Consider the following 27,881-nt stretch of genomic DNA (forward strand, 5'->3'; position numbering starts at 1 on the left):
CTCTGCTGCAAGTGACCGCTGTCTCCCATGCCTGGCCTGCCCGGGGCTTTCACACATGCACCAATTTCTGCCTCATGGTGTAGAGAACACCAGGATGAAGGGGCTGGGGCAGGGGCTGGCAGAGGTGTCAGGTGAGGAGGACAGATGGTAGGGACCCTCCAGAGGCTCCTGCCCCCTCCACTCCTCCCGGTGTGCCAAGCTGAACTTGGGGACCCGCCTTCTCTGCTGTGGGAGGGCGGGGAGTTCAGGGGAGGTGCAGCTGAACCAGCCACGGGTGGGGAGGCACCTACTGAGCACCACGGCAGGGCCAGGTGGCCAGGTGGCAGCTCCCACATCTTCCACTCACCCACGTGGACAGTGGCCTCCGATTTTACTTCTCTGACTTGATTTTTAAAAGATTAGCCACAGGTCTGCAACATGTGGCGGGACCTCAGTGTGGTGGCCGATTGCCGTGACCCGGCTCTGGCTGTGCTGAGCGGCAGCCCGTTTTGGGTTGTGGTTTCTTTGTACCCCTGGGACCTGCCTCAATGGCATTGAAGTAGTGCGAAGTGTTAGCGAACACTGTGCGGCCTCACGTCAAATTATTACGCGCTTGGTTTTTGGATGTTTTACTGTGCCGTCCAGTCACTTGTGCGAGTTCCATAGAAGCTCTTGGGGGTGACAGAGGGAGGCTTCCCGGCACAGAAGACGCCTGGCGGCGTTTGGAGGTATAGGTGCATTGGAGCGCAGGCTCTCCAGGGGGAAGGAGCTGCATAGACGTGGAGGGCTTGAGGGGGTGGGCGGGGGCCTGAACTGGGGCTCACTGCCCACTCCTCACAGGGCATGGCCGGGCTGACGAGGACTGTGGTGACGAGCGGGGCCGCCACCGGGAGGAGCGGCTGCTGGGGGCGAGACTGGACCGGGACCAAGAGAAGCTGCTCAGGTGAGGGGAGCAGCGGGGGCCTGGGGAGTCTGGGAGCATCCCCCATGGGCGACTGGGATGACCCTAGATGGGCATGGCTCCTTGACCATGGTGCTGACAGTGGGAGCTACCCCAGCCCAGGACCCTGCTCCTGGGCCAGGGGACCCACAGCCCCTCTCTTGGGCAAGGCCTGGGGCCCTTTCTGACCTGAGCGCATGCCTCGGTACTCTGGGTGCAGTGCTGTCCTGACAGTGGCCTGTTGTCTACTGGTTACTTGGGGCGATGTCCCGGCCGCCATCCAGGCTACCGTTGATATTTCTGTTCCCTTCCAGAGAAAGTAAGGAGCTGGCCGACCTGGCCCGCCTACACCCCACCAGCTGTGCTGCTAACGGCCTAAACCCCAACCTCATGGTAACTGGGGGCCCAGCGCTGGCAGGCTCAGGTCGCTGGTCCGCAGACCCTGCGGCCCACCTGGCCACTCACCCCTGGCTGCCCCGCTCAGGTAGCACATCCATGTGGCTTGCCGGACACCCCTACGGTGAGTATGGGACTATTTCTCCCTTATTTGATGGGAGGGGCTGGGTGGTATGTCGGGCTAGAGTAGGCCCCCAGTGATTCTTGCTGGAGCCCAGCTCTGGTGGCTGGTTAAAGGTAGGACAGGACTGTGGGTGGAGGGCAGCCAGGACCCATCCTCAGAGCTGGCTGCTGCCTGCCTTTGTCAGGGCAGCCTCTGCCGTGCTGCCTCTCCCACATTTGTCCAGGATGGTCATGATTATGGCATCGGCCTCATGGCGTTTCTGTGCTCAGCCTGTTTAGGGATGGTGCCCAGGGGTGGGTAGCTGTGGGCTTGTGTGCAGCCCTTATCCCTTGGCTTCCTGCATGGAGGCCCCAGGAGGTGGGGAGCTGGGGAGTGGGCAGATTAGGGGCTGGGCTTGGGGTTCCCAACACTGACTTGGGCCTGGGTCTCTTCTAGGCTTGGGTCCCCCCTCTCTGCACCAGGGCATGGCACCCGCCTTCCCACCTGGCCTGGGGGGCTCCCTGCCATCAGCCTACCAGTTTGTCAGGGACCCCCAGTCTGGCCAGCTAGTGGTCATTCCCAGCGATCATCTGCCTCACTTTGGTAAGTGGTGGCCATGTGGTGGGGGACAAGTGGTTCGGTGGCCTCGCCCAGCAAGTCTGTCCTAAATACCAAGCAGCTCTTGCTGGCGGTGGGGGGGAGAGGGTCCTTAATAGATGGACTCTCAGCAGAATAGATGGCTGGGGCTGAGAGAGGACATTCTGATGTCCATCCATGGTTTCCATGTGTGATAAAGCCACAAGGGTCCTTGTTGTGATAAGCTCCTACCCAGAAACTGTGCAGAGAACCAAAGCAGGGCTGCCCTGGTGAGGCGTGGACCCCCTGTGTTGGCACCCCATCCCCCAGGGACCTACTTTGCAGACCACTGGGTGCAGTGGGGGAATGAGCTAGGAGTCCCGTCAGTACGCTACAGCTATGAGGCCTTGGGGACGTCCCAGGTGGGTTGTGGACAGGCCCTGTGCCCTGGGCCTGGGCTGTGGCTGCCCGTAGCAAGGGGAGGAGCATCCAGGAGTCCAGTCAAGTCCAGCTCCGCCCCTGTTGAATGTCCTTTCTCTGGCCTCAGCTTTCCCATCTGCACAATGGAGGGGGGTGCGGAGTGTCAGGCTGTGGGTTCAGCTTCACTGTCTGTCTCACCCCCAGCGGAGCTGATGGAGCGGGCCGCAGTGCCGCCCCTCTGGCCTGCCCTGTATCCACCAGGCCGCAGCTCCCTGCACCACGCCCAGCAGCTGCAGCTCTTCTCCCAGCAGCACTTCCTGCGACAGCAGGAGTTCTTGTACCTGCAGCAGCAGGCGGCCCAGGCCCTGGAGTTGCAGAGGAGTGCCCAGCTCGTGGTGAGTGGGGCGGGGCCGTCCCAGGGCGGTGGGGCGGGGGCGCAGTGAGACCACTCCGATCAATGGCAAGGCACGTAGGCCCACCAGCAGCAACTGCAAACGGTTATGGAGCCTGAGGCTAGAGGTCTGGGAGGGCCTCCTGGGGTGACATCTACCTGAAGGAGTCAATTATGGAGGAGCCCTCCAGGCAGAGGGCAGAGTGTGAGCAAGGCCCAGAGGCGGACAGAGCCTGGCAGGGGTGGGGTACAGGGAGCAGTGGGGAGACTGAGGCAGGAGAGGTGGCCTTGTGAACTGGGGTAGTTGGGATGGGGCAATGATGGGATCCCAGTGAGCTCCCGCTGTATCCTGTGCCCAGACTGGCCCGGCTGTCCACTTGGTGGCCCTGGGCTCTCCTCTCAGGCTGGGCCTGGCCTGACACCCATGTTGCCTGATCCCATAGGACAGGAGATGTGAGGAGTCCCCCCATGTCGGTGGACTCCACAAAGGCCACCGTCCTCGTGTCTCCTTGAAGGTCTTCTGGGATGTCTGTCCTCTGCTCAGCTTTGTCCCCCCTCCCTGGTGCAGCAGCCACTCATGAGGAGTCGGCAGAGCTGGCACATACAGCAAACAGCGTCCTGGGTTTGAACCTTAGCTCTGTTATATCTGGCTGTGTGCCCTTGGGGAAGTGACTTCACCTTTCTGTGCTTCAAGTTTCCTCTGCTGGAAAAAGGAGATGCTAGTAATTCCTACATTATCAGGTGTCAGTGAGATTGAGTAATTGTGAGTGGCTGGTGCGGGGAGCATTTCTCCAGTGTGTTTTGTGTGTGGACTGCCTGGCCCCCCACAAGCACTGGCTGTCCTTGAGCCAGCTCCCTGCCGTCCTCAGAAGTCAGCAAAGACAGGAAGACTCCCCCTGCCTGCCCTGAGGGGTTTTGAGATAAGACAGGTAGTGAGTTCTCTCTGCAGGTATCTATCCTAATGCCGTGAAGGTGCGGGAGCAGGGTGGCTCCTTAATCTTCAGGACCCTAATGCCTCTGTCCTGGCCTCCCTCGCCCTGACTGTGAGGGTCCCAGTGGGGCCAGGGTCCGGACTGGAGGTCCCTGCAACCCCATCTGCTGGGGTTCTACAAGGAATGCCGTGTTTGTTACACGCATGCTGTGACGGAATGTCCACCTCAAGCTGGGGGGTGGGCAGCCGGTACCCCGGACCCTGTCTGAGGTTCTCCGGGGCTGAAGTGGCAGTCCTTGGGGACAGGGAAGGTGCTGGGTGATGGGTCCTGCCAAGCTGACCCTGCCTGCTGGCCTCCTCCCCAGCAGGAGCGGCTGAAAGCCCAGGAGCATCGGGCAGAGATGGAGGAGAAAGTGAACAAGCGGAGCCTGGAGGCTGCAGGCAAGGCCAGCCTGGCTGCCGCGGGCCCTGGGCTGCTGCCTCGGAAGCCCCCCGGCCTGGCTGCTGGCTCCACGGGCACCTATGGCAAGGCCATGAGCCCACCGCCATCTCCCCGGGCTTCCCCTGTGGCTGCCCTAAAGGCTAAGGTCATTCAGAAGCTGGAGGATGTGACCAAACCGCCACCCACCTATGCCTACCCTGCCACGCCCAGCTCCCACCCCACCAGCCCACCACCTGCCTCCCCGCCACCCACACCTGGCATCACCCGCAAGGAGGAGGCGCCTGAAAATGTTGTCGAGAAGAAGGACTTGGAGCTGGAGAAGGAAGCCCCCAGCCCCTTCCAGGCCTTGTTCTCAGGTAGGAGCGTGGCTGAGACCCAGGCAGCTGTATGCTGCCGAGAAAACTTGGCCCCATGTGTTCATTTAGTCATTTATTCCTTTATTCCTTCTGTCTGCTGCTGAGTGCCTATCATGTACCGGGCCCACTGCCAGGCTCTGGAATGAATGCATGAACAGCACACAGTAGGACAGAATCTCTCTCCAGCCCCTCCTCAGTGGTAGTGTCAGGGGAAATGGGCACAATAGTAGAACATATTTCAGAAGAACTCATTCTGAGCATTGAGCAAAGTAAGGACCCATGGAACACTCAGCACCATGCCTGGCGCATAGTAGGTGCTAAGTTGTCACGTTGATAGCAGTATAGGGACACACATTCTGGGCTGTACCCCCATCCCCGTCTTGTATCAGTGGGGACATGCAGCAGGTGGCCTGGAGGGGGCCTGAGGCTTGTGTTCTTCCTCCCTGGTGATGGTAAGAGTACACGTGGGACCACTTGAGTTTGACTTCAGATTCTGCCACCAGAACGCTGTGTGATTTTGGGCAAGTGGCTGCCCTTCTCTGGGGAGACTCAATGCCACGCTAATGCCCAGTGCCAAGCACATGCCTGGCCCCAGGGGCTGCTCCATGCATCTGTCTCCCCTGGTTGGGTTCCTGTTAAGTACCTGCCACTTGCCCAGCTGAGGGCTGGCCCTGGGAACACTGCACAGAGTCAGGCACACACTATCCTGCTGTCAGGGAGATTTCACTCGGGGGCGGGAGGGAGTTGGGAGTGAAAGAGTGGGGGGGCAGCCCTGTATTACTTACTATCATTTTTTTCACAACACGGATGCCCCAACTTTGCTTTAATGGGGTGTGGCGGGCAATTCTTGTGAAATGGAGGCCAGCGATGGCACCGACTGGGTGGGGACTATTTGGGGTCTTACTAAAGAAGCATTTGCTTCTAGTCCAGCCTTGCGCCGGGTACTAAGCAGGGAGGGGCTAGAGAAAGCGCCGACTGTGGTTTCTGCCTTTGAGTCTGAAGACTCTTGGGGACAGGATGGTGGCCCCGGGGTTCCTCTGGAGCTGCCTGGAAGAGATCCCAGTGAGCAGAGAGGGGGCTATGGGCCTCGGTCCTGATGGTGGGTGGGCGTTGATGGGGACCCAGGGATGTGAGACATGGCAGGAGAAGAGGCCCTGTTGACTTGCAATGTCCTTGGCAGATGTCCCGCCCAGGTACCCGTTTCAAGCCCTGCCACCACACTACGGGAGGCCCTACCCGTTCCTGCTGCAGCCCACCGCGGCCGCTGACGCCGACGGCCTGGCGCCTGATGTGCCGCTCCCGGCTGATGGGCCTGAGCGCCTGGCGCTCTCGCCCGAAGACAAGCCCATCCGCTTATCCCCCTCCAAGATCCCAGAGCCGCTGCGGGAGGGCCCAGACGCAGAGCCCCTGGTGGAGCGGGAGGTGAAGGCAGAGGTGGAGGACATGGACGAAGGCCCCCAGGAGCTGCCCTCCCTCGAGTCACCGCTGGCACTGCACCCTGAGGAAGCCATGGCATCCCCGAGCCCCACGGGAGGCTGTGGAGGTGGCCTGCTGGAGGCCCAGGCGCTGGGCGCCAGTGGGCAAGGTGCTGTGGAGCCCCCTGGGTGCCCAGACTTTGCCGAGGGGGCTGAAGCAGGGGTTGACTCGCCGGGCCGAACAGTATCCTGCACGGCTGCCTCGGACCTGGGGGGGCGGCTGACCCCTGAGACACTGGTCGAGGCCAAGGAGGAGCCTGTGGAGGTGCCTGTGGACGTGGCTGTGGCCATGCCCGTGGCGGAGGCGGTGCCCGAGGAAGGCCTGGCCCAAGCGGCCCCGAGTGAGCCCCGGCCCAGCCTGGAATCAGTAGACTGTGACGTGCCGGCCAGGGAGGGAGAGTGCCTGAGTCCGGAGGCCCGGGAGGCTGCACCTGTGTTGGGCAGTGCCTGCTTCTTGGAAGAGGAGGGCTCTGACCAGTTCCTGCCTGGCCTGGAGGACCCGCTGGCTGGCATGAACGCCCTGGCGGCCGCCGCAGAGCTGCCCCAGGCCAGGCCTCTGCCCTCCCCGGGCACTGGAGCCCAGGCCCTGGAGAAGCTGGAGGCCGCTCAGAGCCTGGTGTTGGAGCAGACTTTCCTGCATGGCATCACCCTGCTGAGCGAGATCGCAGAGCTGGAGCTGGAGAAGAGGAGCCAGGAGGTGGGAGGTGAGCCATGCGGGGCGGGGCGTTTCTATGGTTTGGTTTTTAAAAAGTTTTTTTTAGAAGGTTTAAAAACTTGGAAAAACCCCAGGATATGGCTTTTTCATAGTCACTTTTTAAGAATTGTCGTAAAATACACGTAACATGAAACTTACCATTGTGACCATTTCAATACGTTATGGACTTTCACATGCGCAACTGATCCATGGGGTTTCTTAGTGGTGAAATTTCTCCCCGTTTTGTCAGTGGTGAGTTTTGTATTAGCAGGATTCTTTGGGTTGCAAGGGACAGAAACTCTGATTTTTAATTGGCTTAGAAAAAGGCAGGAAATGTATTGGCTCACAGAACCAAAGTACAGCAGTAATTAGGTAATTAGTTTCAGGTATGGCTTAATCCAGGCGTCCAAACCAAGTCATCAGTAGTTGCGTTTCTTCCCAACCCTCTTCCTGGTCCCTCTCTCTTCCCTTGCTCCACTTTTCTCTATTGGCCTCATTCAAGACAGGCCCACTGTTCCCATGGTGGTGGGGGGTTCCCCAGTACTTTTTACAGGCCCATGGGCCTGCCTAGCTCAGCAGACTCCCAAGGAGCTCTGGCAAAGATGGTACAGTTCATCCTCATTAGCTCTCTGGAGTTCATGCTTTTTGCACAAGCAAATCCTGTGGCCAGAAGATGGGATGGACCAGGCTGATCATGCACCCCTCTTAACCGGCGGAACAGTGGGCCTCTGAAGGAAATGGGGCGTCTTAAGCAGAAGGGCCAGTGAAATCTGGGCTGGGCACAAAATCCCTGATGTTCAACATGGAAAATTGGGGTGCTCCAAGAAATGTGTGACCAAGGAAAGGGCTGTGGGCCAGGTATAGCCTCACACCCCATGTGGCCCAGAACATCTGGAGGAAGGGCCGAGGCATGGCTGCTGAGGAGCTAATAGCACTGCCAATGTTTCCGTGTGTTTCCTCTGGAACTGTTGCTACACACGTTTCTAAAATTAAGACTGTTTTGTAAACTGTTCTGTAACCTGCCCTTTTCACTTAGTGTATTCTTTACGAAACATTTTTCAGAGTTTCTTAAAACATTGTAAATGTTTTAGATTTAAAACATTTGTGTCTTTTAAAAATATTATTTTAGGGACTACCCAGTTTTCTGCCCAGTGGAGGCCCCATCCTTTGATGACCCAATCTGAGATTGTCAGGCATTATAGTTTGCCTTTTTTTCTTTTTCTCTTTCTTTTTTTTTGCTGTTGTAAATAATGTGATGATGACCCTTGAAGAGAAATCTTTGCCCCTGCTTCTGATTTTCCTGGGGATGGATTCCCAGTGGCAGAATTGTTGAGTCAAAAGGTCACATTTGCAAGCTTTTTCATGTTATGGTCAAACGGCCCCCCAGGAAGCTTGGACAAGTAACATTCCCCCCACCCCAGGTGTCTGTTGTTTGTTGTTCTAAGTTCATTGCTTTTCTTTCATTTATATGGTTTGCTATAAAAAAGAATTACTTTCTTCAGAGGAAAATGAAAACCCTCTTGATCTGCCAACTGTTGGTGGGTTTTCTGAGGGGACTGCAGAGGGCCAGGGGCATCTGGGAGAGGCTGAGCGTGGGTCCCCCAGTTTGTCTGCTGCCCACCCTTGCCCCTTCTTGCACTCCTGCCTCATTTTCTGTTTGGGGACCTTACGTATCCTCGTTCAACATACTTATTAAGTGCCTACTCTGTTCCCGGCATGGTTTCATCTGCTGGGGCCCAGCAGTAAACAGGCCGTCTATGTATACGCCATCCAGTGCAGCCCTCAGCACTGTCAGGTGGTGACAGAGTGAGTGGAAATGCTGGGAAGGCTGGTCTCTTAGGGGATTGGCAGGGAAGCCCCTCTTCATAAGGGGTCCCGAGGAAGGAAAGGGAGGAAGGCTCTTCTACGGAAAACTTTTCCAGGCTAAAGGAACAGCAAGTGCAAAGGCCCTGAGGTGACAGTGTATGTTACTTTGGAACAAGAACAAGGAGACCAGGGACTGGAGCGGAGCCGGAGGCGGAGAGTGGTGGTGAGGAGGTCCGGGGGATAAGGCAGGAGCATCTCCAGGGGTCTTTTACTTCAGTGAAGTGGAGAGCCGTTGGGGGATGGTTTTGAGCTGGAGTAGTAGGATCAGACGTAAGCAGGGCCGCTGAGGGACTGTGTGGAGAGCTGATGCAGGAGGGGGGGTACCCATGGGGAGGCTCCCGTCTCCTTCCAGGCCCTCAGTGGTGGGGTGCAGAGGGAAGGAGCAGGGGGGTTCTAGGGGAAGTTCCAGGGGAGCCAGCAGGCTCTGCTGACAGACTGGAGATGGGTGTGGAGGGACCATTCCAGGGGTTTGGCCTGAGCTGCTGGAGAGTTATTTTGCCGGTGTCTGAGCTGGGAAAGTGGTGGGGGAGCAGGTCTTGGGGAAAGGTCAGCAGTTGGTTTGACACTGACAGTGATGCTGAGGTGCCCTCTAGCACTCTGCAGGGGGAGTGTGGCTCAGCACCGGTCTCAGGCTCTGGCTCGGGGAAGGGTCGCACTTGGAGGCGGGGATGAGAAGTGCTGCGGTCCCTGTGGCCCTCTTCTCTTCTCAGTCACTGGTGGAATACTGAGCATTAGTCCTCTGCAGTGTCTTCTGGGCAGTGCAGAGCAGGTCCAAGGCTCCTGGGCCACGGCCCACACCACTGCTTGGAGCCGCCAGCCCTCCCACTTTCCCCCGCCTCCTCCCTGCGGCTACCTACCTGTGAGTGAACAGGGCGGCCTGGCGTGATGGCCTTCCTTCCCTGCTCCCCCTGTGACTGACGCCGGGTCCTGTGGGTTCTGGTGCACATTTGGCTCTTGTTCCCGGGATACCTCTGCCTTGGTAAAGCCACAGGCTGCTATCAGTCAGCAAGGTGTGCCGTAACTAACGCCACAGGCGGGGCGGCTTAGATAACAGAAAGACATCTTCTCACAGCCTGGAGGCGGGAAGTCCAGGTGCACACAGGGCTGCCTCCATGAGGCCTCCCTCCTGGGGGGGTAGGCCGTCTTCTCCCTGTGCCTTCACATGGTCGTCCCTCTGTGTGTGTCTGTGTCCGAACCTCTTAAAAGGATGAGGGTGTCTTGCATGAGGGCCACCCCAATGACTTCACTTTAACGTGCTCACCTCCTTGAAGATCGTCTCCAAATAAGGCCCCATACTGTACTGAAGTACTGGGGTTCGGACTTCAACATGTGGATTTGGGGGGACACAGTTCAACCCATAGTAGCTGGAACTAGAGTCATTCAGGCTGCCCTGGGCTGTCAGTTCTGAGAGCCCCAGCAAGACTGGTTTCTTGGAGGGTGAAGGAGGTGACCAGGCCACACTTTGGTGTCCCCTCCTCTGTACCAACAACTAAGACTTGTGAGGACCTTGAAGGGTCAGGGTGGTGCGCAGGCGTCACCTCAGGCTGGACACGTGCTTCAATCTAATACCTCCTCTGGGAACTGATGGGGTTCACCACTGTGTGACTCAGTTTCCATCAGGACAGAGAAGAGCAAAGCCAGTGATTCCCAACTGGCAGTGACACTTCTGCTGTTACAACTAGTGGGGAGTACTGCTGACATCTAGTGGGTAAAGACAGGATGTGCTAAGCATCCTGCAACAAACGCTGGGACAGCCGCCCCCACAACAGAGAGCCAGCTGCCCGAATAGCGCCAAGGTGGAGAAGCCCTGACCTGTGCGACTAAGGTCGATTTCATGGCAGGAAAGAACACACCTTTTTCCTCAAGCACACATGGAACATTCACGAAGATCAAGCATATATTAGATCACAGAGAAGACATCAATAAAAAAAATTAAGACTCGTGTTAATTTGGTAGAGAGATTGTGGGGAAACTGGCTCCTGTGTACCGCTGCTGAGATTGTGAGTTGCTGCTCCTTTCCGAAGGGCACTTGGAATATTTATCAGAGATAAACGCACACACCTTGATCACAGTAATCACATGGGTAGGAATTTTCTTAACACGTGTCCTTGCTGTGTGCTTATCTGTCCACTGCAAAAAAGACAAACATGTCAGACACGACCGAAATGCCACCGGTAGGGATTATATAGATAAATTAAAGCTCATCAATGCAAGAGACCTCTGGCTATTGCGATTAAGATTGGCCATATAAATTGCTGACATTCTAGTATTTTTGACCTATAGAAATGGTTTTTATAAGATTCAAGCTAGACATAAGAATATAGATCTTTGTTATATGCTAATGTGGAAAGACATTAAGTAGAAAAAAGCAAAGCGTGATCCGTTATGTATTAATTGATGGCATTTTTATATTTATAAAGGATGCCCACATATATTACGTATGTTTGAATGTGCATGAACGTTTCTGGAACCATCTACCAGAAACCTTCAGCAGTAGCATCTCCAGGGAGGGACTTGGTTTATGTTTTTTATCGTGTGCGTATGTTACTGTTTACGAAACTTTAATTTTGGGCTCTTCTTTTCTGGTGATGAAAACCATGCATATTCCTCATGGGAAATTTTAAGGACAGATCCAAAGAGAGCCACACTGCTAGAAAGAACCTGTGCCAGCCTTCGGTGACTGCCACACGTTCTTCTGTGTATGAGATGAGCAAAGGTTTTGAGGAGCAGGACCAGGATGCCTGTCCCGTGATGTCCTTACTTAGCTTAGTTCCTGCATCTCGGAAGGGATGTGCAGTCCACTCAGCATCCTGGGGGCCGTGTGGCCTCGGGCATGTCTGGAGCTCACTCTGGGCTGCTTTCTACTCCTGCGTGGGGTTCCGGGGGGGTAGACTGCATCCCCTGTCAGTCCTGCCGGCGGGCACAGCATTGTGGGCTCACCTGCCTCCTATCTGCAGGTGCAGAGCGGGGCCTGGCAGTGCGGCCATCACTGGAGAGCCTGCTGGCGGCCAGCAGCCACGTGCTGAAGGACGTACTGGACAGCCCCTTTGTGGACCCGCTCAAGAACCTGCGGCTTCCACGGGAGCTGAACCCCAACAAGAAGTACAGCTGGATGCAGAAGAAGGAGGAGCGGGTGAGATGTTCACATTTCCTGCCTGTGGCCTATAGGGTGGGGGTGGAGACGGGTCTCTCTCCGCACCCCCACCCAGAGGCCACCTTGCCTGGGGTATGGCTGGCTTTGGAATTGGAAGGGCCTGATCCAAGTCCCCCTTCTGCCACCAGTTTGCTTTTTGGTCCCAGGCAAGTCAATTCCCCTTTCTGGGCCTCAGTTTACCCATTTGATAACGTGTCAAGAGCATGTTCCGTTGGCGGCAGCTTGATGGGTTGGGAAGAGCAGACCTGGCTGTGCCCGTTGCGGCCTGTGGGCCTGGGGCAAGTGGCCTCACCTCTCTGTGTGTCCACATGTAGCCAGCACTGCGGGAGCACTTGTTAAGGTCGATGTGGCCCTGACGGAGCCCGGCAGAGTTGGTGTTTTGGTCCCTGTCACGCAGATGAGGTGTCTGTGTTTTGCCCAAGGCCACAGCTAATAGGTGGCAGAAATGGGATTTGAGCTGGGCCCCTGGTTGTTGATGTGAAGCCTTGCCCGCCGTCCCTTGTCTGACTGGATGCCTGACGAGCCTGTGGGAGAGGTGGGCGTCGGTGTCCTCACCGCTCGTCTCCCCCCAGATGTATGCCATGAAGTCCTCCTTGGAGAACATGGACGCCATGGAGCTGGACTTCCGCATGCGGCTGGCCGAGGTCCAGCGGCAGTATAAGGAGAAGCAGCGAGAGCTGGTGAAGCTGCAGAGACGCCGCGAGTCCGAGTGAGTGAGCTCCCCGCCACATCCCCGGGCCCAGGCCCGCAGCGGCGCCCTGGTCGGGCTCTCGTAGGCGCTGGCGCTCAGTAGGTCTGCTGTGGTAGGCCATCAGAGGTGTGTGTGGACCCGAGTGATGTGGGCGCATCGTGTGTCCCTTCTCTGCGCCCCCTCCACCCCCCAGGTTCACAGCCAAGCGTGTGATTCTTTTTAAGGGACAGGCGCGAGGAGCCCCATAGAAGCTTGGCACGCAGAGGCCCTGGCAGGCCGAGGAAACGGACCCACGCCCTGTCGCCCCCCCGCAAGAGAGGGAAGAGCCGCAACAGTAGCGGAAAGTAAGGCTGGCCCCTCGGTGGGTCGGGGACTGGCACAGAGCTCGGAGGGGAGGAGTGCGGGCCCACGCAGGGCCTGCGTCTGGGCGCTGGGGACCTCGAGTCCCTTGGATTTTGACCCACCTGGTTTGGTAGCTCTCAGGGAGCATGGCTCGCTGCCCAGGCCAGGAGGGTGAGCCAGGCGAGTGGCGGAACGGACAGGCAGACTCATCCCGCCAGGACTGAGCAGCCGGTGACTCCAGTGAGAGTTTCTGGGCCGTCACCCTAGTGCTTCACCCATCATCCTGCCACGCCTACTTCCTCCGTGGCTAGGGACTAATTCTCCCTCCTCTCCACACTCCTCCTCCCTGTGGAGGGGCCACTGAGCTCCCAGCCCCATGGGATGGGCTCTGACTCGTGCTGTCACTTAGTTCTCTCCATGCTGGACAGTGTCATTCTCGTCCTGCTGGCCTGACCTGCTGGCTCATCATGACTGAGTTTGTACCCTGCGACCCAGGGCTGTCTCCTTCGTGTGTGTACTCTGGGGACAAGCTCCTTGGGGGGCAGCAGAGGCTACCTCTGGAGGTTTTCCTGACTGCTGGCTGGATTGAGAGCTTTTTCTCCAGGCCGATATGGATGGGAAAGACGTTGTGGTCTTCCCTGGGTGTGGGGAGAATGAGGTCCAAGGAAAATGGGGCCCATCAGAGGACTGGGGTGGACTGTCCTTTAGCCTGCAACATCAGAGCAGGTGATGCTAGGTGCGTGGCCTAGTGCTTGCCTTGAGAAAGCAGAGGGGACCATGGTGTGCCTTCAGGAGGAACAGGGGAGGCAGTGGGTCGGCCCCAGGTCTTCTCAGGAGAACTGCAGGGGCCCCCACATGTTGCATTTAACATCCTTGGATGTTCCTGAATGAGGAGAGCGTAGAGAGAGGCCAGCCACAGAGGGGTAGGGAAAGCAACTCCTGGAGAAGATAGCAGAGTCTGGGACCAGTGGCATGTAGGCCCACTGGTTAGGAATGTGGACCCTGGAGGCCGTTGCACTTCCTGCTTTTGCGTCCCAGCTCCAACTCTTGCTGTGACCTCGGGCCAGGTGTTAGCGTCTCAGTTTCCTGATCTGTAATAATACTACATAGAACAAAGCATTGTTTTGTGGCTCAAATATAAAGCACTAACATGGGATAAGACACACCAGCTGAAAATGAGCTGCTTTTGTTATTAGTACTTATAAGGGTTGGATTAGCGTAGAGCAGGCAAGAGAAGCCTTAAACAGGACCATGTCCCGATGGCTTATACTCCCCAGCTGCAGGAGACGGCCAGTGGCTCTTCATAAAAGCTCTGGATCTTAGTCCCCCTGCCATCCTGGTGGGCTTCCTAATCCTTGTTCTTGGCACATTTTGGTGAGAGGTATCTGACCATGCAAAGGTGTGTGTGTATGTGTGTGTGTGTGTGTGTGTGGTGTGTGGTGTGTGTGTGTGTGTGTGTGTGTGTGTAACAAGAAAGAAAGAGGCCAACAGAGGATACTGCCTTGGAGATGTTCTTCTTCTTTCCCATTGAACTCTCATTCTGCCTCATTCACAACTATCCCAGAATCCCAGCACCATAGTTTCAACAAGATCCATCTCCCCAGATTCGTCACTGTCATCACTCTCTGTGCTTCAGCATCCAGAGCCCACCCTTCAGGGCCACGAGGGCGGACCCCAGTCTTTGAGTACTGCCTGGCCAGGGTGCTGACCGAGGTTGCCTCTGGTTGCAGGCTGAGCAGCAAGCCCCTGCTGACGTCGGATGCCTACGAGCTGGGAGCAGGGATGAGGAAGAGACACAAGGGGCCTGAGGAGGAGCACGACACCCTCATTGGAGCGGGGAGAGCTCGGGGCAGGAGCCAGCCTTGGGACGAGCACGAAGGCTCATCGGACTTCATGAGTCAGGTCAGTAACCCCGTCTTCCAGGTGTGCTATCATGACGGGTGGAAGGTCCGCAGGGTGTGGAGTTCACACTCCCTTTGCGGGTCTGTTGGCCCTACGGCTATACAGAAATTGTAGAAATGGGTGCCTTCATGCCAGGGTGACTTCTCCAATCTTCCTTCTTGGATGGAAGGGGAAATTATGGCCCAGAGGTCAGAGACTTACCAAGTAAGCCTCAGGTGCACCTGAGATCGAAAGCCACATCCCCTGTGTGTGCTCCAGGACCCTTTGCTGAAGCCAAGAAGAGAAACTGCAAGTTCTTAACCAGATAATGCAGTGTAATTGTTTAAGGAGCAGCTTCACTTTGTAGTTCTAAGAAACAAGGGCTTGATGCCATTGTCATTTCCTCTGTGAACTCTCCAGGGGTAATGGGGTGAGAGCCAACTCCTTGATTTTTCTTACTTCTGCGGAGCATTGAAATCATACACTTAAGGCCCTTGTCTCTAAATACTAATGCACCTTGTCACTCCTCCTTGTCAAGCCCTGTGCGAGGGGGCTGTTTCGGCTGACCTGGCCATCAGAGGGAGGTAGTCACGCAAGGGAGACAATCCAGGAGGGAAGAGAGCCAGTTTGTACATCGGGAGCCTTTAAACTCTCAAATTGGGAAGGATACTTTTTTTGTTTAAATGACACCATCCTAGCTTTTTTCCCCTTATGAAATGTTACCTGATTAAAGAAAATAGAGATAAAATGTTCAAATGAGGGGCATTAATAGCTTTGAAACTGCACATTTCACTTCAACAACAAATGACTACAGCGGATGAGTGCAGGCAGGGATCTAATCTTTGAAATCTCTAATTGTTTTTTCTGCTTCTGGCATGCCTGAGGCCTTTCCTTGGCAGCTTTGGCCCATGTCGTAGGATGGGCTGATTTAGGCTGTGTGGCAGTCTTCATGAGCTGCTTTAGGTAGTCGAGATAAGCAGATCAGCCGGGCTCTGATCTGGGTTTTCAGCATTGGTTGCCTTCCTCCTCCCTTAATCCAGCTGGCTTCTCCTGCACTATTTGCTTAAAGTGCTTCCCTAGGAGGCACCAGACAGCACCATGGAGAGCCAGAGTGGAAATGCCAGTGCCAGTGATAACTGTAACCATAGTGACGGCTATTGGTAAATATTTTTTTATCTCAGTTCTTCAGAGCAACTTTGTGATGCCCATACATAATTCTCCCCATTTTACAGAGCAGAAGAATTGAGGCTAAAAGGAGTTAAACAATTTGACAAAAGCGAGAGGCAGGGAGAAGGACTAGAGTTCAGGTTTGTCAGAGCTTGTGCACTGAGACCCATGTGTCCTGTTTTGTCAGATGTCATAACCTGTGACTTCCAACTTCCCTCTCCAGCTAAAGATTAAGAAGAAGAAGATGGCCAGTGACCAGGAGCAATTGGCAAGCAAGCTGGACAAGGCCCTCTCCCTCACAAAGCAGGACAAATTGAAGTCACCCTTCAAGTTCTCGGACAGTACTGGGGGGAAATCAAAAACGAATGGGGGCTGCAGCAGGTATTTGACGCCTTATGACAGTCTGCTGGGCAAGGACAGGAAGGCGCTGGCCAAAGGCCTCAGCCTGTCTCTGAAATCGTCCAGAGAAGGTAAACACAAAAGGGCTGCCAAAGCCAGGAAGATGGAGGTGGGGTTCAAGGCCAGAGGCCAGCCCAAGTCGGCCCACTCCCCGTTCGCCTCGGAAGTGAGCAGCTACTCCTACAGTAAGTAGCGGTTGCCGCGCTGCCTCCAGGCCGTTGCTTCTTTCCTCTCTTCTCCTCTGCCTCTTTCTGTATGTCTTGGGTGCTGGAAGGTCTCATTTCTGCCTGTGCACTGGCTCCAGGCCGGACGTGGGCCCACCTGAAGCGGAAGTGCCTGCACTGGCCGCTGCCATGTTGGGCAGGCGCCTGTGATCACTGGGCCCCTGTGATTGGCGGGTGGGAGCGGAAGTCCGCTGGCCCTCTCCTGCTCTCCTTCCACTGTTTGCCAGAAAGCCAAAGCCGGCAGTGCGGAGGCCTTGTGCCACAGAGTTTTCCGCCTCTGCCTAGAGTGGTCGCTCGTGAGGACCATAGAGATGGTCCCACGTCCTCTGCCCACAGGCTGCTCTCAGCCCTTGGGCCGAGTGTTAGGAAGAATAGCATCTATTGAGTGTACCCCATGCTGGGCGCTGAACTAAAGGCTGTAAGGGCAGTGTTTCATTTTACCTTTATGACAGCCCTCCGGGCAGCTGCCTTTTTTTTCCTGAGGGTGGATTACTCAGGTTGGGTGAGGTTGGCTGCGCCGGACGGGGAGTCGGGCCAGGATCAGGCCTAGCTTGTCGGACTTAGCTGCCCAGGACTTCCTGCCACGATGGATGTGGTCTCTGCGCCTCCCGGGACAGCCACTGTTAGCCACCTGTGGCTCTTGAGCCCTTGGAATGTAGCTAGTGGGACTGGGACTGAGTTTTAATCCATTAACTGTAACCTGCCACATTGGAGCTCCGTCACTGGGGACTCGGGAGTGGTTTTCTTGAGCTAGGCGTTCTCGGGTCAGCTCTGGCTGGCTCTCTGTGGCCTCTGGTGGCCCAGAGTCTCTGTGTGGCATATCGTAGGTGCTCTGTAAGTATTTGGAGGCAGAATACCTAATGGCCAGGACGGATGGGTGCTAAGTGTACGGCTGCTACAGGAAGGCCAGCAAGGGCTTCTTGGCTCCTGGTACTGGTCAGTGGGGTTTGTTCTGGAAGTCCCCTGCCTTAGTTGGGGTGGAGGGCTTTTTCAGTGGTGACTCCCAGGATCTGTGCGTGTGGGCTTCTGATTGGCTCTCCCTGGTTCATTGGGGGAGGTGGGGAAGTTTCAATGTCAAGTGCAAAAAGGGACTCGTTTAACGTTATAACGTGTGTTTTCTTAAGGAAATAAAGTTTTTATGGACTTGGGAGTTAAGATCATCTGCCTCACAGAGCAGACATGAGTTTTAAAGTGAGCTCATGTTGGTAAAGAGCTGGTTGTGGTACCTTGCACGTGATTGAGCTGCTGTTACTTTTTTAACAAACGTGTGTTTTTGGTTGCATAGGACCAGTGGGTCTGCAGGACTGACGTTCAGATGGGTGTGGGGTGAGCAGCTCCTTTGTGCTGAGGACAGGCACGGATGCCATAGCTTCTGTGGTCCTTCGATTCAGATGGGTTGATCCCAGCAGCACTGCCTGACCACTGTGGGCCCAAGTAGAGAGGGCCACTTTCAGAGACTCATAGCTCTGAAGGAGGAGAGAAGGGCTTACTTATCCCTGCTCTTTCTCTGTCCGATTTGGAATGAAAGAAGAGGGAGCAAAGAAGATTGCTGCTCCTTTCGTCTTTCAAGGGAGAGTGGTGGATGGATGTGCCTGGCCTGTTCTCCCACTTTCAGGTGGATGTGGATGGGGTGTAGCTGTAGCCAGAGATAAGCTTGGTCCCTGAGGTCTTTGGGGTGCTCTGAGTGGTGAGTCCAATGTAGCACATGTGCAAAGCCACATTCAAGTTGAAATTCTAACTGTTACGATTGTGTCTAAAACTCCCCTGGCCAGGTGAGGGAAATGCGTTAACATTGCAACAAAGAAGTCAGAGGTCCTGTCTCTGACTAGGTGCTGCCTATGATATGCAGCTGGCTGTGGGGAGAGCTCCTCTCTGTTTTTTATTGGCTCTTTTGCAGTTCTAGGTTGATGAGAGTGCAGTCACAAGAGGTCAAGGGTGTTTTCTAGCAGAGCGATGCCATCCCAGTAGGAGATGGGAAGTGAGAATGCTGCCCTCTTGCTTTGTTACTTAGGGTCGTAGGGTTGGGTGGCCTGCCTGGTGGCTTCTGGTGGAAAGTCAAATCAGTCGTCGCCTACGGGTATCTCCAGTTTAGGATGTGGCCTCAGGAAGGATGGGATGGAGCACACAGGAGGGAGAGCTGTGGCCATGGGCCTGGTGGGTCTTGCTCTTGTCCAGCCCATCCTGCAGTTGGGTTCTTGGTAGGAGTGAAAAGCGTAGATGTTAGAGGAGGCGGCCAGAGAACCCCCTCCCCTGCCTCCACCCCGAACACACACGCACTTTCTCTTGGACTTGAAGATGGCAGGTGTTGTCACAGCTGTAGCCACATTTGTTAAAGTGCCTCATATTCCAAGTGGATTTTATCAGGTCGGGATTACAGTCTTTGGCTGCAGTGCCCTTCCACTGAAATCTGGCTGACACTCTCCATATGTAAAACAGATCAAAACAGTGTGAATACGTTTGGGGTAGGTTGGAAAGGGCCAGAGTTGTGCCCACTTGACAGCCTCTCTTCCTAAAGCTGGATGATCCTTGATCTTCCCCCAGGAAACCTTGAGAAGCCAGGCTTCACCCATGTAGTCCGGCTGAGACTTGTGGGAAGCCAGCAGCAGTGTGCTGATAACTCGCCTCGAATAGGAGGACACACAGCTGGGGAAGCCCCGAGTTGTAACGTCATTTGCCAGTTTTCTTGGTATAACTACTGCGCCGTGACCTATTTCAAGCTGACTTTGTGACATAGCTGAGTGTGGAGTTGGAACAAAGTGTGCACAATTGAGTCTGTACATGGCAGCTCAGCACACCATTGGAAGCTGGTGTTTTGGGGGAGAAGAGCTTTACCTGGGCCCTTCCCCTCCTAGGCCTTGTCCCTCCGCAGAAGGATCCCAGGCTGAGTGCAGCCCTGTGGGATAGAGGGGGCCCAGCAGTGACCTCTACGACCAGGGCAGAGACCTTCCTGAGAGCAGGGCTCCTCCCTCCCCAGGGTTTAGAAAGGCTATTTGCCCAGGTAGCTGTGTGGTGGGTGATACCGGGCAGCAGTCAGCCTAGACAGGGCCTGGGTCCAAGCCCAGGAAAGAGGAGCTGTGATGCCCACGGCTGGGAGGCCTCCCAGGTAAGACAGCAGAGGTGCCGGCCTGGCAGGAGGAGGTGTATGTAACTTTACGGCTTGTTCCAGGGTCAGCAGGCATTTGGACCTCTCTGTTGTGGCACGTACCAGGGTGTTCTCACAACCAGTTAATAAGGAAAGACAGACACCAGCCTCTTCCCTCCCCCACTCTATGACTTATCTTTATTAAAAACTACTTTGACTGCAGATACGGACTCAGAGGAAGAGGAAGAGTTCCTGAAGGACGAGTGGTCTGCCCAGGGCCCCTCCAGCTCCAAACTGGCATCTCCCATCCTCTGTGGCATGGTGGCAAAGAACAGCAAGCCGGCTGGGGGCCCCAAGCTGACCAAGAGGGGCCTGGCGGCCGCCCGGACTCTGACACCCAAGCCGGCCGCCGGCAGGAAGCAGCCATTTTGTTTGCTGCTTCACGAGGTCGAGGCCCGTTCCTCCTTCAGCGATTCTTCGGAGGACTCGTTTGACCAAGGTTACTAGCTCCAAACACACAATACGTTCCGTGTTTTATAGCGAGAGAGTGAGTGAGAGCGAGAGAGCGAGCGCGTGCGAGCGCGCAGGAGCGATGGCGCCGCTGGGCGGCCGTCTGGGTTCTTGGCAGCGTAGCCTGCTGTGTCGGCCTTGGCGTTGGGTTATTTGTACCCGTATCATTGTGATACCACCACTGGCCGGCTCTTTTTGAGCTTTTATACGGACTGCTTTTAGTCTTCACTTTCCTCCACTCTCCCCACTCGGCCCCCACCCAACTTCTTAACTCCTCTGCCCCCCAGACCGCAGGCCGGGGTGGGGGGGTCTCTCGGCAGGGGCCTCCCGAGGGACGTTTTGTAAATGGAATTCTGTCGTGTGGGCGTGTGACTTGATGTTTGTACCGCGATTTTGGTAATACCAAGCTTTATTAAACAAATCGAGTTCATTTTTAACTAAACCCGTGTGCCTTGTCTCTCTTGCTGTGTCCTGACTAGAGCATCAGGTGGCCGCTTCTCTCATTTTGTTCCTCCTTCCGCTCCCCCCACCCCCCCCCCCCAGAAGGGGTAGAGATGGGATAATGCCGTCTGCTGCTTTTCTCTGTTATTCAAATATCCCTGGGAGCTGCTGGCATGCATTTCATTTTTCAGGTTTAAAGTCAACTGCTTTCACCTCCAGCATCATCTTTTTTTTTTTTTTTCAGTTGCCTGTTTGTCTTTTATTTTCTTAATGCTCTATTCCTATGCAATAGTGCTTTAAAAGTATTTACAAACACGTTGTTTCTAACACACATTTCTATTTTGAAGGGCGTGTAGGCAGTACAGGGTCAAGACCATTTGCTGCCCCATATTTGGTTGTGAAATTTGAAAGCATGGGCTCCTTTGGCGAGTTGAGGGGCAAAGCACAGTGCTGGCAGAGAGCACTGGCCGGTGAGCCCAGAGGCCCAGGCTGCCTCAGCTCAGCCCAGGGCCTCATTTGCCTCATTTATAAAAAGAGGGTCAGATTCAGTGACCCCTGGCCAGCGGATCCTAAAATGTTTCCTGCCCTGGTTTAGGACTTGCTTCAAAGTGGACCCTTTGCAGAGAGCCAAGATCCCTGTGCTCCCTGAGTGAAGCCCGGGCATGTCAGGGGCCACCTGGACAGGAACGCTACCCCAATTCCAGCCTTGCTGTCACGTTCCTGGTCTGCCTTCTCCCTTCCGCACATCCCTTCCTGATGGCCGAGATCCATATTGGGTGACAAGGAGATGGCACAGCAGAGAGCCGGGTGCCTGTGGGGCTCATGTTCTCCTGGGCAGATTGCCAGCCAGCCTGGTTTCCCGAGGCCTCCCCTATCCCAGGCCTTCGAGGACCAGTTTGGCTGGTTTGCCATCCTCCCCTCCCCTCCCTTGGGCTGGACCCCCATGTCTCCTGCCCACTTTCCTCCCCTTCCCCTTAAAGACAGGGTTCCAGCTTCCAAATTTTGGGGCTTTCCTTCCTCAGCTCAGACCCCGTAGAGAAGCAGGCAGTCCCCCAGATCGCCTAGCAGGGGGCCACTTGCCCTAGTGGGCAGAGGGAGTGGGGAGCCCTCACACAAGGGCTGGAAGCAGCAGTGGACAGAGTCCAGATAGGGTAGTGCAGGGGGTAAGAGAAGGGGCCCCCACTGCACACAGACAGTTGGTCAGGTCTCAGAAGGGATATTTGGGTAATAGGGCCTTCCTGACATCTGATACTAAAACACCTAATTGGCTTGGCTTTTCTAGTGTGTCTGCTTTCTCCTCCCAGCAGCTTGACCATACCTTCACCCTTGACCCTACCCATGATGCTTTGAATGTCTGTTTTGGTCTCTTGCATTTGCTCTCACGCTGCACTTGGACGCAAAGTGAAGGCTGGGAGTAGGGCAGACGGCGCAGCGGGTCACTGAGCTGGGGTGGAGCCTGGCTCGCTGGTCCCTAGGTAGGCACACCTTTTCTTTGTGTCCCCCTGCACCTCCCCTCCTCGGGGCTGCCCCCATCGGCTATGGCAGCAGCGGGTCGCTTTGGCACTTACCGATCGGGTTTTGGAAAATCAAACCAAACCGAATTACAACAGCCAACCCCACATACTGAGCCAAGAGTTTTTGTATAGAAGTTCCTCTGCATTTCCTTGGGTTTCTTTGTTGGGACTTTTTCTCCCCCTGCCCTTGGCAAGCTCTGTTGCCTCAGGTGTGGACAACTCCAGAAAGGCTTTCTTGGTCCTCAGACCGCCCCCCGCCCCTGCTCCCCCTGCCCTGCGGACCCTGGCCTGAGCAGACCTGCCAAGCCACCGTGGGAGGCAGCTGGGGCGGGCTTGTCAGGCTCAGAGTGGGAGGTAGGAGGGTCCTGGGAGACCAAGACAATCTGCGGTTGCACTTTGTGGCAGGCATACCCCTTTTTTTTGGCTTTTGCCTTCAAACACTCTTCCTTCTCAGGGTGCTGGGGTGGGGCTGCTGCTGGTTTTCTGGGATCTGATGCGGACATTCTGACATCCAGAAACCCAGCAATCCTCCTGGGTGGGAGAGAGTTCTGGAAGTCTCCACACCTGAGTAGCCCCGGGAAGGCTATCTCTAGAAGGGAAAGCTGGCCACACGTCCAACCCCGTGCCCCTACCCCAGCCAGCCCCCGCCCGCCACCCTGCTCAAATTGGCCGACCCCAGGGGTCCTGATGCAGGGGACCCAGGTGCTGTCGAAAGTCTGCCTACACTTAGCCTGCTTTGCCGCTGTGGCCCACTGGGGCGGAGACGGACCATGTGACGTCCGCAGTGTGAATGGATCGCAAGTGTGCATTGCCTGCCTGCTGCCCGCCCGCCTGCCCGCCCGCCTGCCCCGCTGGCCGCCATCCCGCTTCATCCATCGCTCTGGGGGCCGGGCCTCCTCTTCTCTCCCCTTAACAACCCCCTCTCTCTGCCTCCTTCCTCTCTCGACTCCCTATAGAGATTCCTGAAGCTCATCACTGCTTCCCTCACCAAGGGGTCACTCAGCAGAAACCGGGTTCCTTGCAATAAGTGGGTGGACAGAAAGAGCCTCTACTCTCATCGGCACCCCGGCCACCACTTTTGGCCATGGATTTTGCACTTAAGCAAGCAGGCAGCTTGGGGCATTGGCAGGAGAACGTGGAGTTGGCCGTCTGTCTCCTCCCCGAGCCCAGTCTGTCCCCATCCTGGTCACATCGCTCTCCAGCCTTGCCTGGCCCAGCCTTAGTCATCGGCCCCCAGAGCCACCTTCACGTTTCCAGTGCTCTGGGTAGACAGGCACCCTTGGGCTGCTTGGCTGTGGCATCTCATGGGCAGATTCAGCCCCTGGTGCTATCCTGCCGGCCAGCCCTTGTGGGCTTAGGTGGCCTCCTCTCTGGGAAGGTCGGAGCAAGCCTGTACCTATAGACTGACTCTCTTGGTGGAGGGCTTGGTTCATGTGTGGGAGCACGGTCCTCCCTGCTCTCCCCGCCTGTACCGCCACCCGTCCCACCTTCGTCCCCATGACTGGAGTGGCAGGGCCAGGTCCTGGGGAGAGGCACGTCTCTAGTCACCAACAAGAGACAGGTGGGGCTTCTTTAGAGTCTGTTTCCACTAGACCATGGGTGACAGGACAGCCAGCCAGCCAGCCCTGGGTTCGAGTCTGGCTGTGCTGCCTGAGCACTTGAGCCTCCGGGCCTGGACCTCCTGGTGCAGAGTGGGCCAGCCACCCCTTACCCTTTCCCGCTCCCCACAGGTCCAGAGGCGTAGCCAGCCTGTGGCTTCCTCAGTGGTGGGGACAGCCATTTGTTTTCACAGAACAGGGTGGCTCTGTGCATGTTTAATCCCCTTCACTCCTGCAAAGCGCTCTCTCCTACGTATGTGTGATCTTGTTTGGACCCTCCCTTAGCTGGGGGTGGGCTGAAAGGGTAACCCTGTGCCACAGATGAGAAAATAGGGTTCTGGGAGGGCCAGGGACTTGCCCCAGGTGCCCCAGAGAGAGGGTGTTACTGGGTGCCAACTTTGGACCCCAGAGACTGCTAGGTGCTTCAACCGTGTGTGTCCCCTCCCCTCTCCCCAAGAAGAGACCAGACTCCACCTTCTCCTGCCATCAGCCCCCAGGCCTCCAGCTGCCAAAACCTGCCCTAGGTGCCTATGCCCGGAACCCAGCCTGAGTGCCCAGGCCCTGTCCTCCCCTCCCTCAGCCTTCTCTTTCCTTCTCTCCTCTCCTGCCTCCTTCCTCAGCCTTCATGTTGTGTGTCGGGGTGTGTGTGTGCGCGTGAGACCGTGGAGAGAGCTGTCTCCAGTCCTGTCTGTGTGTCCCCCTCCCCACAGCACAGGTGCATGTTGGTGTCCCCCTGACAGAAACCCACTGTGATTCCCAAAGCCGCTGCCCACCTCTGGGCTGTCCAGGATGCCCAAGGCTTGGGCTCGCTTTGATGGGGTCCTGGGCCATCGGGGGGTTCGTGGGCTGGTTCTGGAGGAGGCAGGATCCACCCCCAGCTGGTGAGGAGCTAGGCTGGCGCTCCAGCCTAGGGGAGGGTGGAGGGGGGCGGTACACGCCCGGCCAAGGCTCTGACTCGCCTCCTGTTTTCTGCACGCCAGATGAGAGCTCCGAGGAGGACGAGGACGAGGAAGATGAGCTGGAGGAAGAAGAGGATGAGGCCGACGGCAGCTATAGGCTAGGGGCCCGGGAGCGGGCCGTGTCACCAGGCCTGGAGGAGAGCGGGCTGGGCCTGCTGGCCCGCTTTGCAGCCAGCGCCCTCCCCAGCCCCACAGTCGGGCCGTCCCTGTCAGTGGTGCAGCTGGAGGCGAAGCAGAAGGCCCGGAAGAAAGAGGAACGGCAGAGCCTGATGGGTAAGTACTGGCAGGCGTGCTTCTGGGAGGTGGCTCCACTGCCCCATCCTACAGGTGAGGAAACTGAGGCTCAGAGAAGGGTGGGGGCAGAGTTGGGAGCTGGCCCCTCACTGAACAGATTGCTGGTGATATGGGCCCTGGCCTGCTGTGCCCAAGGAGGGGTCTCTAAGACTATGCAGAGTAACCTTCAAACTAACACGGCCTGACCTGCCTGCCCCTTCAGGTGCCCGATGTCGGGCTATGCTGGGAAGCAGAGGCCTCAAGTCTGTACCCGGGGGGCGCAGGAGCCCAAGAGAGGCCCCTGCCCCAGCTTGGGGAGTCAGGGAGTCCACTGCAGGTGGGTGACACGCAGGCTGACCCATGAGAGAGATGGCTAACTGGGAGCTACCGAGTGGGAGCGGGCCAAGCACACGGGAGAAACAGGTGCGGGCAGAAGGAACAGGCCACACAGAGCTTGCAGCCTGGGGCTGGGCCTGAAGTGGGGGCTCTCAGGTGCTGTGTCTCTGTTAGCCAGGCTTGCCATCCCACTTTTCATGGCTCGATAGCTTATTTGTTTTTAGCAGTCAATAATATTCCACTGTCTGGCTAGACCACAGTCTATGTATCCATCTACCTACCGAAGGGCCCCCCAGGACATCCTGGTGACATCCAAGGTTGGGCAATTATAAATACAACTGCTGTCAACAACTGTATGCAGGTTTTGTGTGGACGTAAGTTTTCAGCTCCTTTGGGTAAATACCAGGGAGTATGGTTGCTGGATCATATGGTAAGAGTGTGTTTAGTTTTCTAAGAAACCACCAAACTCTCTCCAAAGTGGCTGCATCATTTGCCTCCGCACCGGCAGTGACTGAGATTCCTGCTGTCCACGTCCTCGCCAACACTGGTGTTAGTATTTTGGATTTTGGATTTCAGCTGTTCTGATAGGTGTGTAGTAGTATTTCATTGTTGTAATTTGCATTTCCCTGAGGACATATGATGTGGAATATCTTTTCACATGCTTGAAGGTTTTGGGCCCCTTTTTTAATCAGGTTATTTGTTTTCTTAATGTTGAATTTAAAGAGTTTTGGGTATGTTTTGGATAACAGTCCTTTGTCAGATGTGTCTTGCAAATATTTTCTCCCTGTCTATGGCTTGTCCTTTCATTCTCATGACGGTGATTTTTGCAAAGCTGAAATCTTTAATTTTAATGAAGTCCAGTTTATCAGTTCTTTCTTGCATGGATTGTGCCTTTCGTGTTGTATCTAAAATTTCCCCGCCAAAACCAAGGTCATCTATTTTTTCTCCTTTGTTATTTTCTAGAAGTTGTGTAGTTTTGCATTTCACATACAGGCCTGTGATCAATTTTGAGTTAATTTTTGAGAAGGGAGTAAGGTCTATGTCTAGGTTCTTTTTTTTTTTCTTTTGCCTGTGACTGCCCAGTTGTTCCAGCACCATTTGTTGAAAAGACTATCTTTTGCTCCATTGTGTTGCCTTTGCTCCTTTGTCAAAGATCATTTAACTATATTTATGGGAGTCTATTTCTGGGCTCTCTATTCTGTTCCATTGACCTGCTTGCCTGTTCTTTTGCCAATACCGCACCATCCTGAATACTGTAGCTTTATAGTAGGTCTTGAAGTTCAGGAGATGGTGTTAATCGTCTGACTTAGTTCTTTTCCTTCGGTATTGCATTGGCGATTCTGGGTCTCTTGCTTCCTCTCCATATAAACCTTAGAATTAGTATGTCAATATCCACGAGACAACTTGTTGGGATTTTGATGGACATGGCGTTGAATTTATGGATTAAGTTGAGGAGAACTGACATCTTGATCATATCAAATCTTCCTATCCATGAACATGGACTGTCTTCTTTCTTTTTCTGTCTGTTGAGGTGTTCATGTGTTTTTGTCCTTTATTCTATAGATATGGTTTATTACACTGACCGACCTTGCACTCCTGGGATAAATCCCACTCGGTCATGATGTATATTCTTTTATACCTTTATAATTGTTATGTCTTCCTGATGGGTGGACTGTTTCATCATTTCAAAATGTCCTTTTATGTCTCCAGGAACAGTTTTTATCTTAAAGTCTATTTTGTCCAATATCAGCATGGCCATTCCAGCTCTCTTTTGGTTACTGTTTGCGTGGTATATCTTCCTCATCCTTTGACTTTGAATCTTTTGTGTCTTACCCTTTTGTTTTTTATTTTTTGTCTATTTGTATCGTTGCTGTTCCTGTGTTCCTCCTTTACTGCCTTATTTTTGGGGCAGAGGCAGGAGCACAGGATGCTGGTCCGGATGTGGGTTCTGCTCCCTGCTTCAGCACTGATGGCTGGGTGAGGCCTGGGCAAATCCTTCCCTGTCTCTCAGCTTCATCTTGTCCACCCCCACCCCTCAGCGCCCGCACAGAGACCACTTCCTCTTTCCCAGGCACCATTCATGCTGCCCCATTGGTCTCATAAGTATTTATCCTCCAACCCAATCTTACTTGTGTAGCTCCATCCTGCCCTCTTCCAAGCGTATGTCCACTCTCTGTCACTGCTCTGTCCACTCTCCAGAGCCCCCTCCCTACGTGGTGCACTGCAGTGTTTTCTGTGCATCTGGGTTTTCTGGTGGTTTTCTGCAGGAGGGCTGTCATCAGGTGGGGGTCTCATTCCCTTACCCTCACAGCAGAACTCTGTAGCCTCTGTTTTATGGCCCACACTCTAATCAGCCATGAAAGCCCCCAGCTGCCTCCCTGTGCAGCGGGAAGTCCGTTAACAAAAGATTAATTAATGGGATCATTAACCTTTGCACGAGTCTCCTTCCCACGGAGTGTGCCCCCCCCCGCCTTCCCTGTGCCTGTTACTGCGGCTGCAACTGTCAGGGCCATGGGGCCTGGCCTCCCACAGGAGCCCTTGTGGGCAGGCTGCCGGCTGCCCAGGGGTCAGGAGGCCTGGGGTTTGGCCCTGGCTTCTCGACTCATGCACAGTGGGACTCAGGGCGAGTCCTCCTCTGGGGTGGTCATCCCAGGGGCTGTCACAGACATCTCGTCCCTGGGGTCTGCCTGGAGGAGGAATAAACCTTAAAGCTCCCATCCCCAGGGAGAAGTGCCATCTTA

General features: G+C 55.4%; 1 protein-coding gene across 8 annotated transcripts in view; it reads left to right on the forward strand.

Annotated features, from left to right (window-relative positions):
• TNRC18 (trinucleotide repeat containing 18) overlaps positions 1–27,881 on the forward strand; it is a 75,347-nt gene that overhangs the window by 30,594 nt on the left and 16,872 nt on the right. For 6 of the 8 annotated variants that reach the window (XM_033096620.1, XM_033096615.1, XM_033096619.1 and 3 more), the window contains 13 exons: positions 820–922; positions 1,234–1,439; positions 1,875–2,021; positions 2,619–2,809; positions 4,102–4,534; positions 5,715–6,713; positions 11,527–11,702; positions 12,296–12,432; positions 12,639–12,758; positions 14,487–14,658; positions 16,028–16,388; positions 19,733–20,008; positions 24,553–24,804. In XM_033096620.1, the coding sequence (XP_032952511.1) occupies positions 820–922; positions 1,234–1,439; positions 1,875–2,021; positions 2,619–2,809; positions 4,102–4,534; positions 5,715–6,713; positions 11,527–11,702; positions 12,296–12,432; positions 12,639–12,758; positions 14,487–14,658; positions 16,028–16,388; positions 19,733–20,008; positions 24,553–24,804 (3,573 nt within the window). The remainder of the gene's footprint in view (positions 1–819; positions 923–1,233; positions 1,440–1,874; positions 2,022–2,618; positions 2,810–4,101; positions 4,535–5,714; positions 6,714–11,526; positions 11,703–12,295; positions 12,433–12,638; positions 12,759–14,486; positions 14,659–16,027; positions 16,389–19,732; positions 20,009–24,552; positions 24,805–27,881) is intronic. The other 2 variants (XM_033096616.1, XM_033096617.1) reach the window with 2 other exon arrangements.

This window comes from Rhinolophus ferrumequinum, chromosome 24 (assembly GCF_004115265.2).
Source record: "Rhinolophus ferrumequinum isolate MPI-CBG mRhiFer1 chromosome 24, mRhiFer1_v1.p, whole genome shotgun sequence".
NCBI lineage: Eukaryota > Metazoa > Chordata > Mammalia > Chiroptera > Rhinolophidae > Rhinolophus > Rhinolophus ferrumequinum.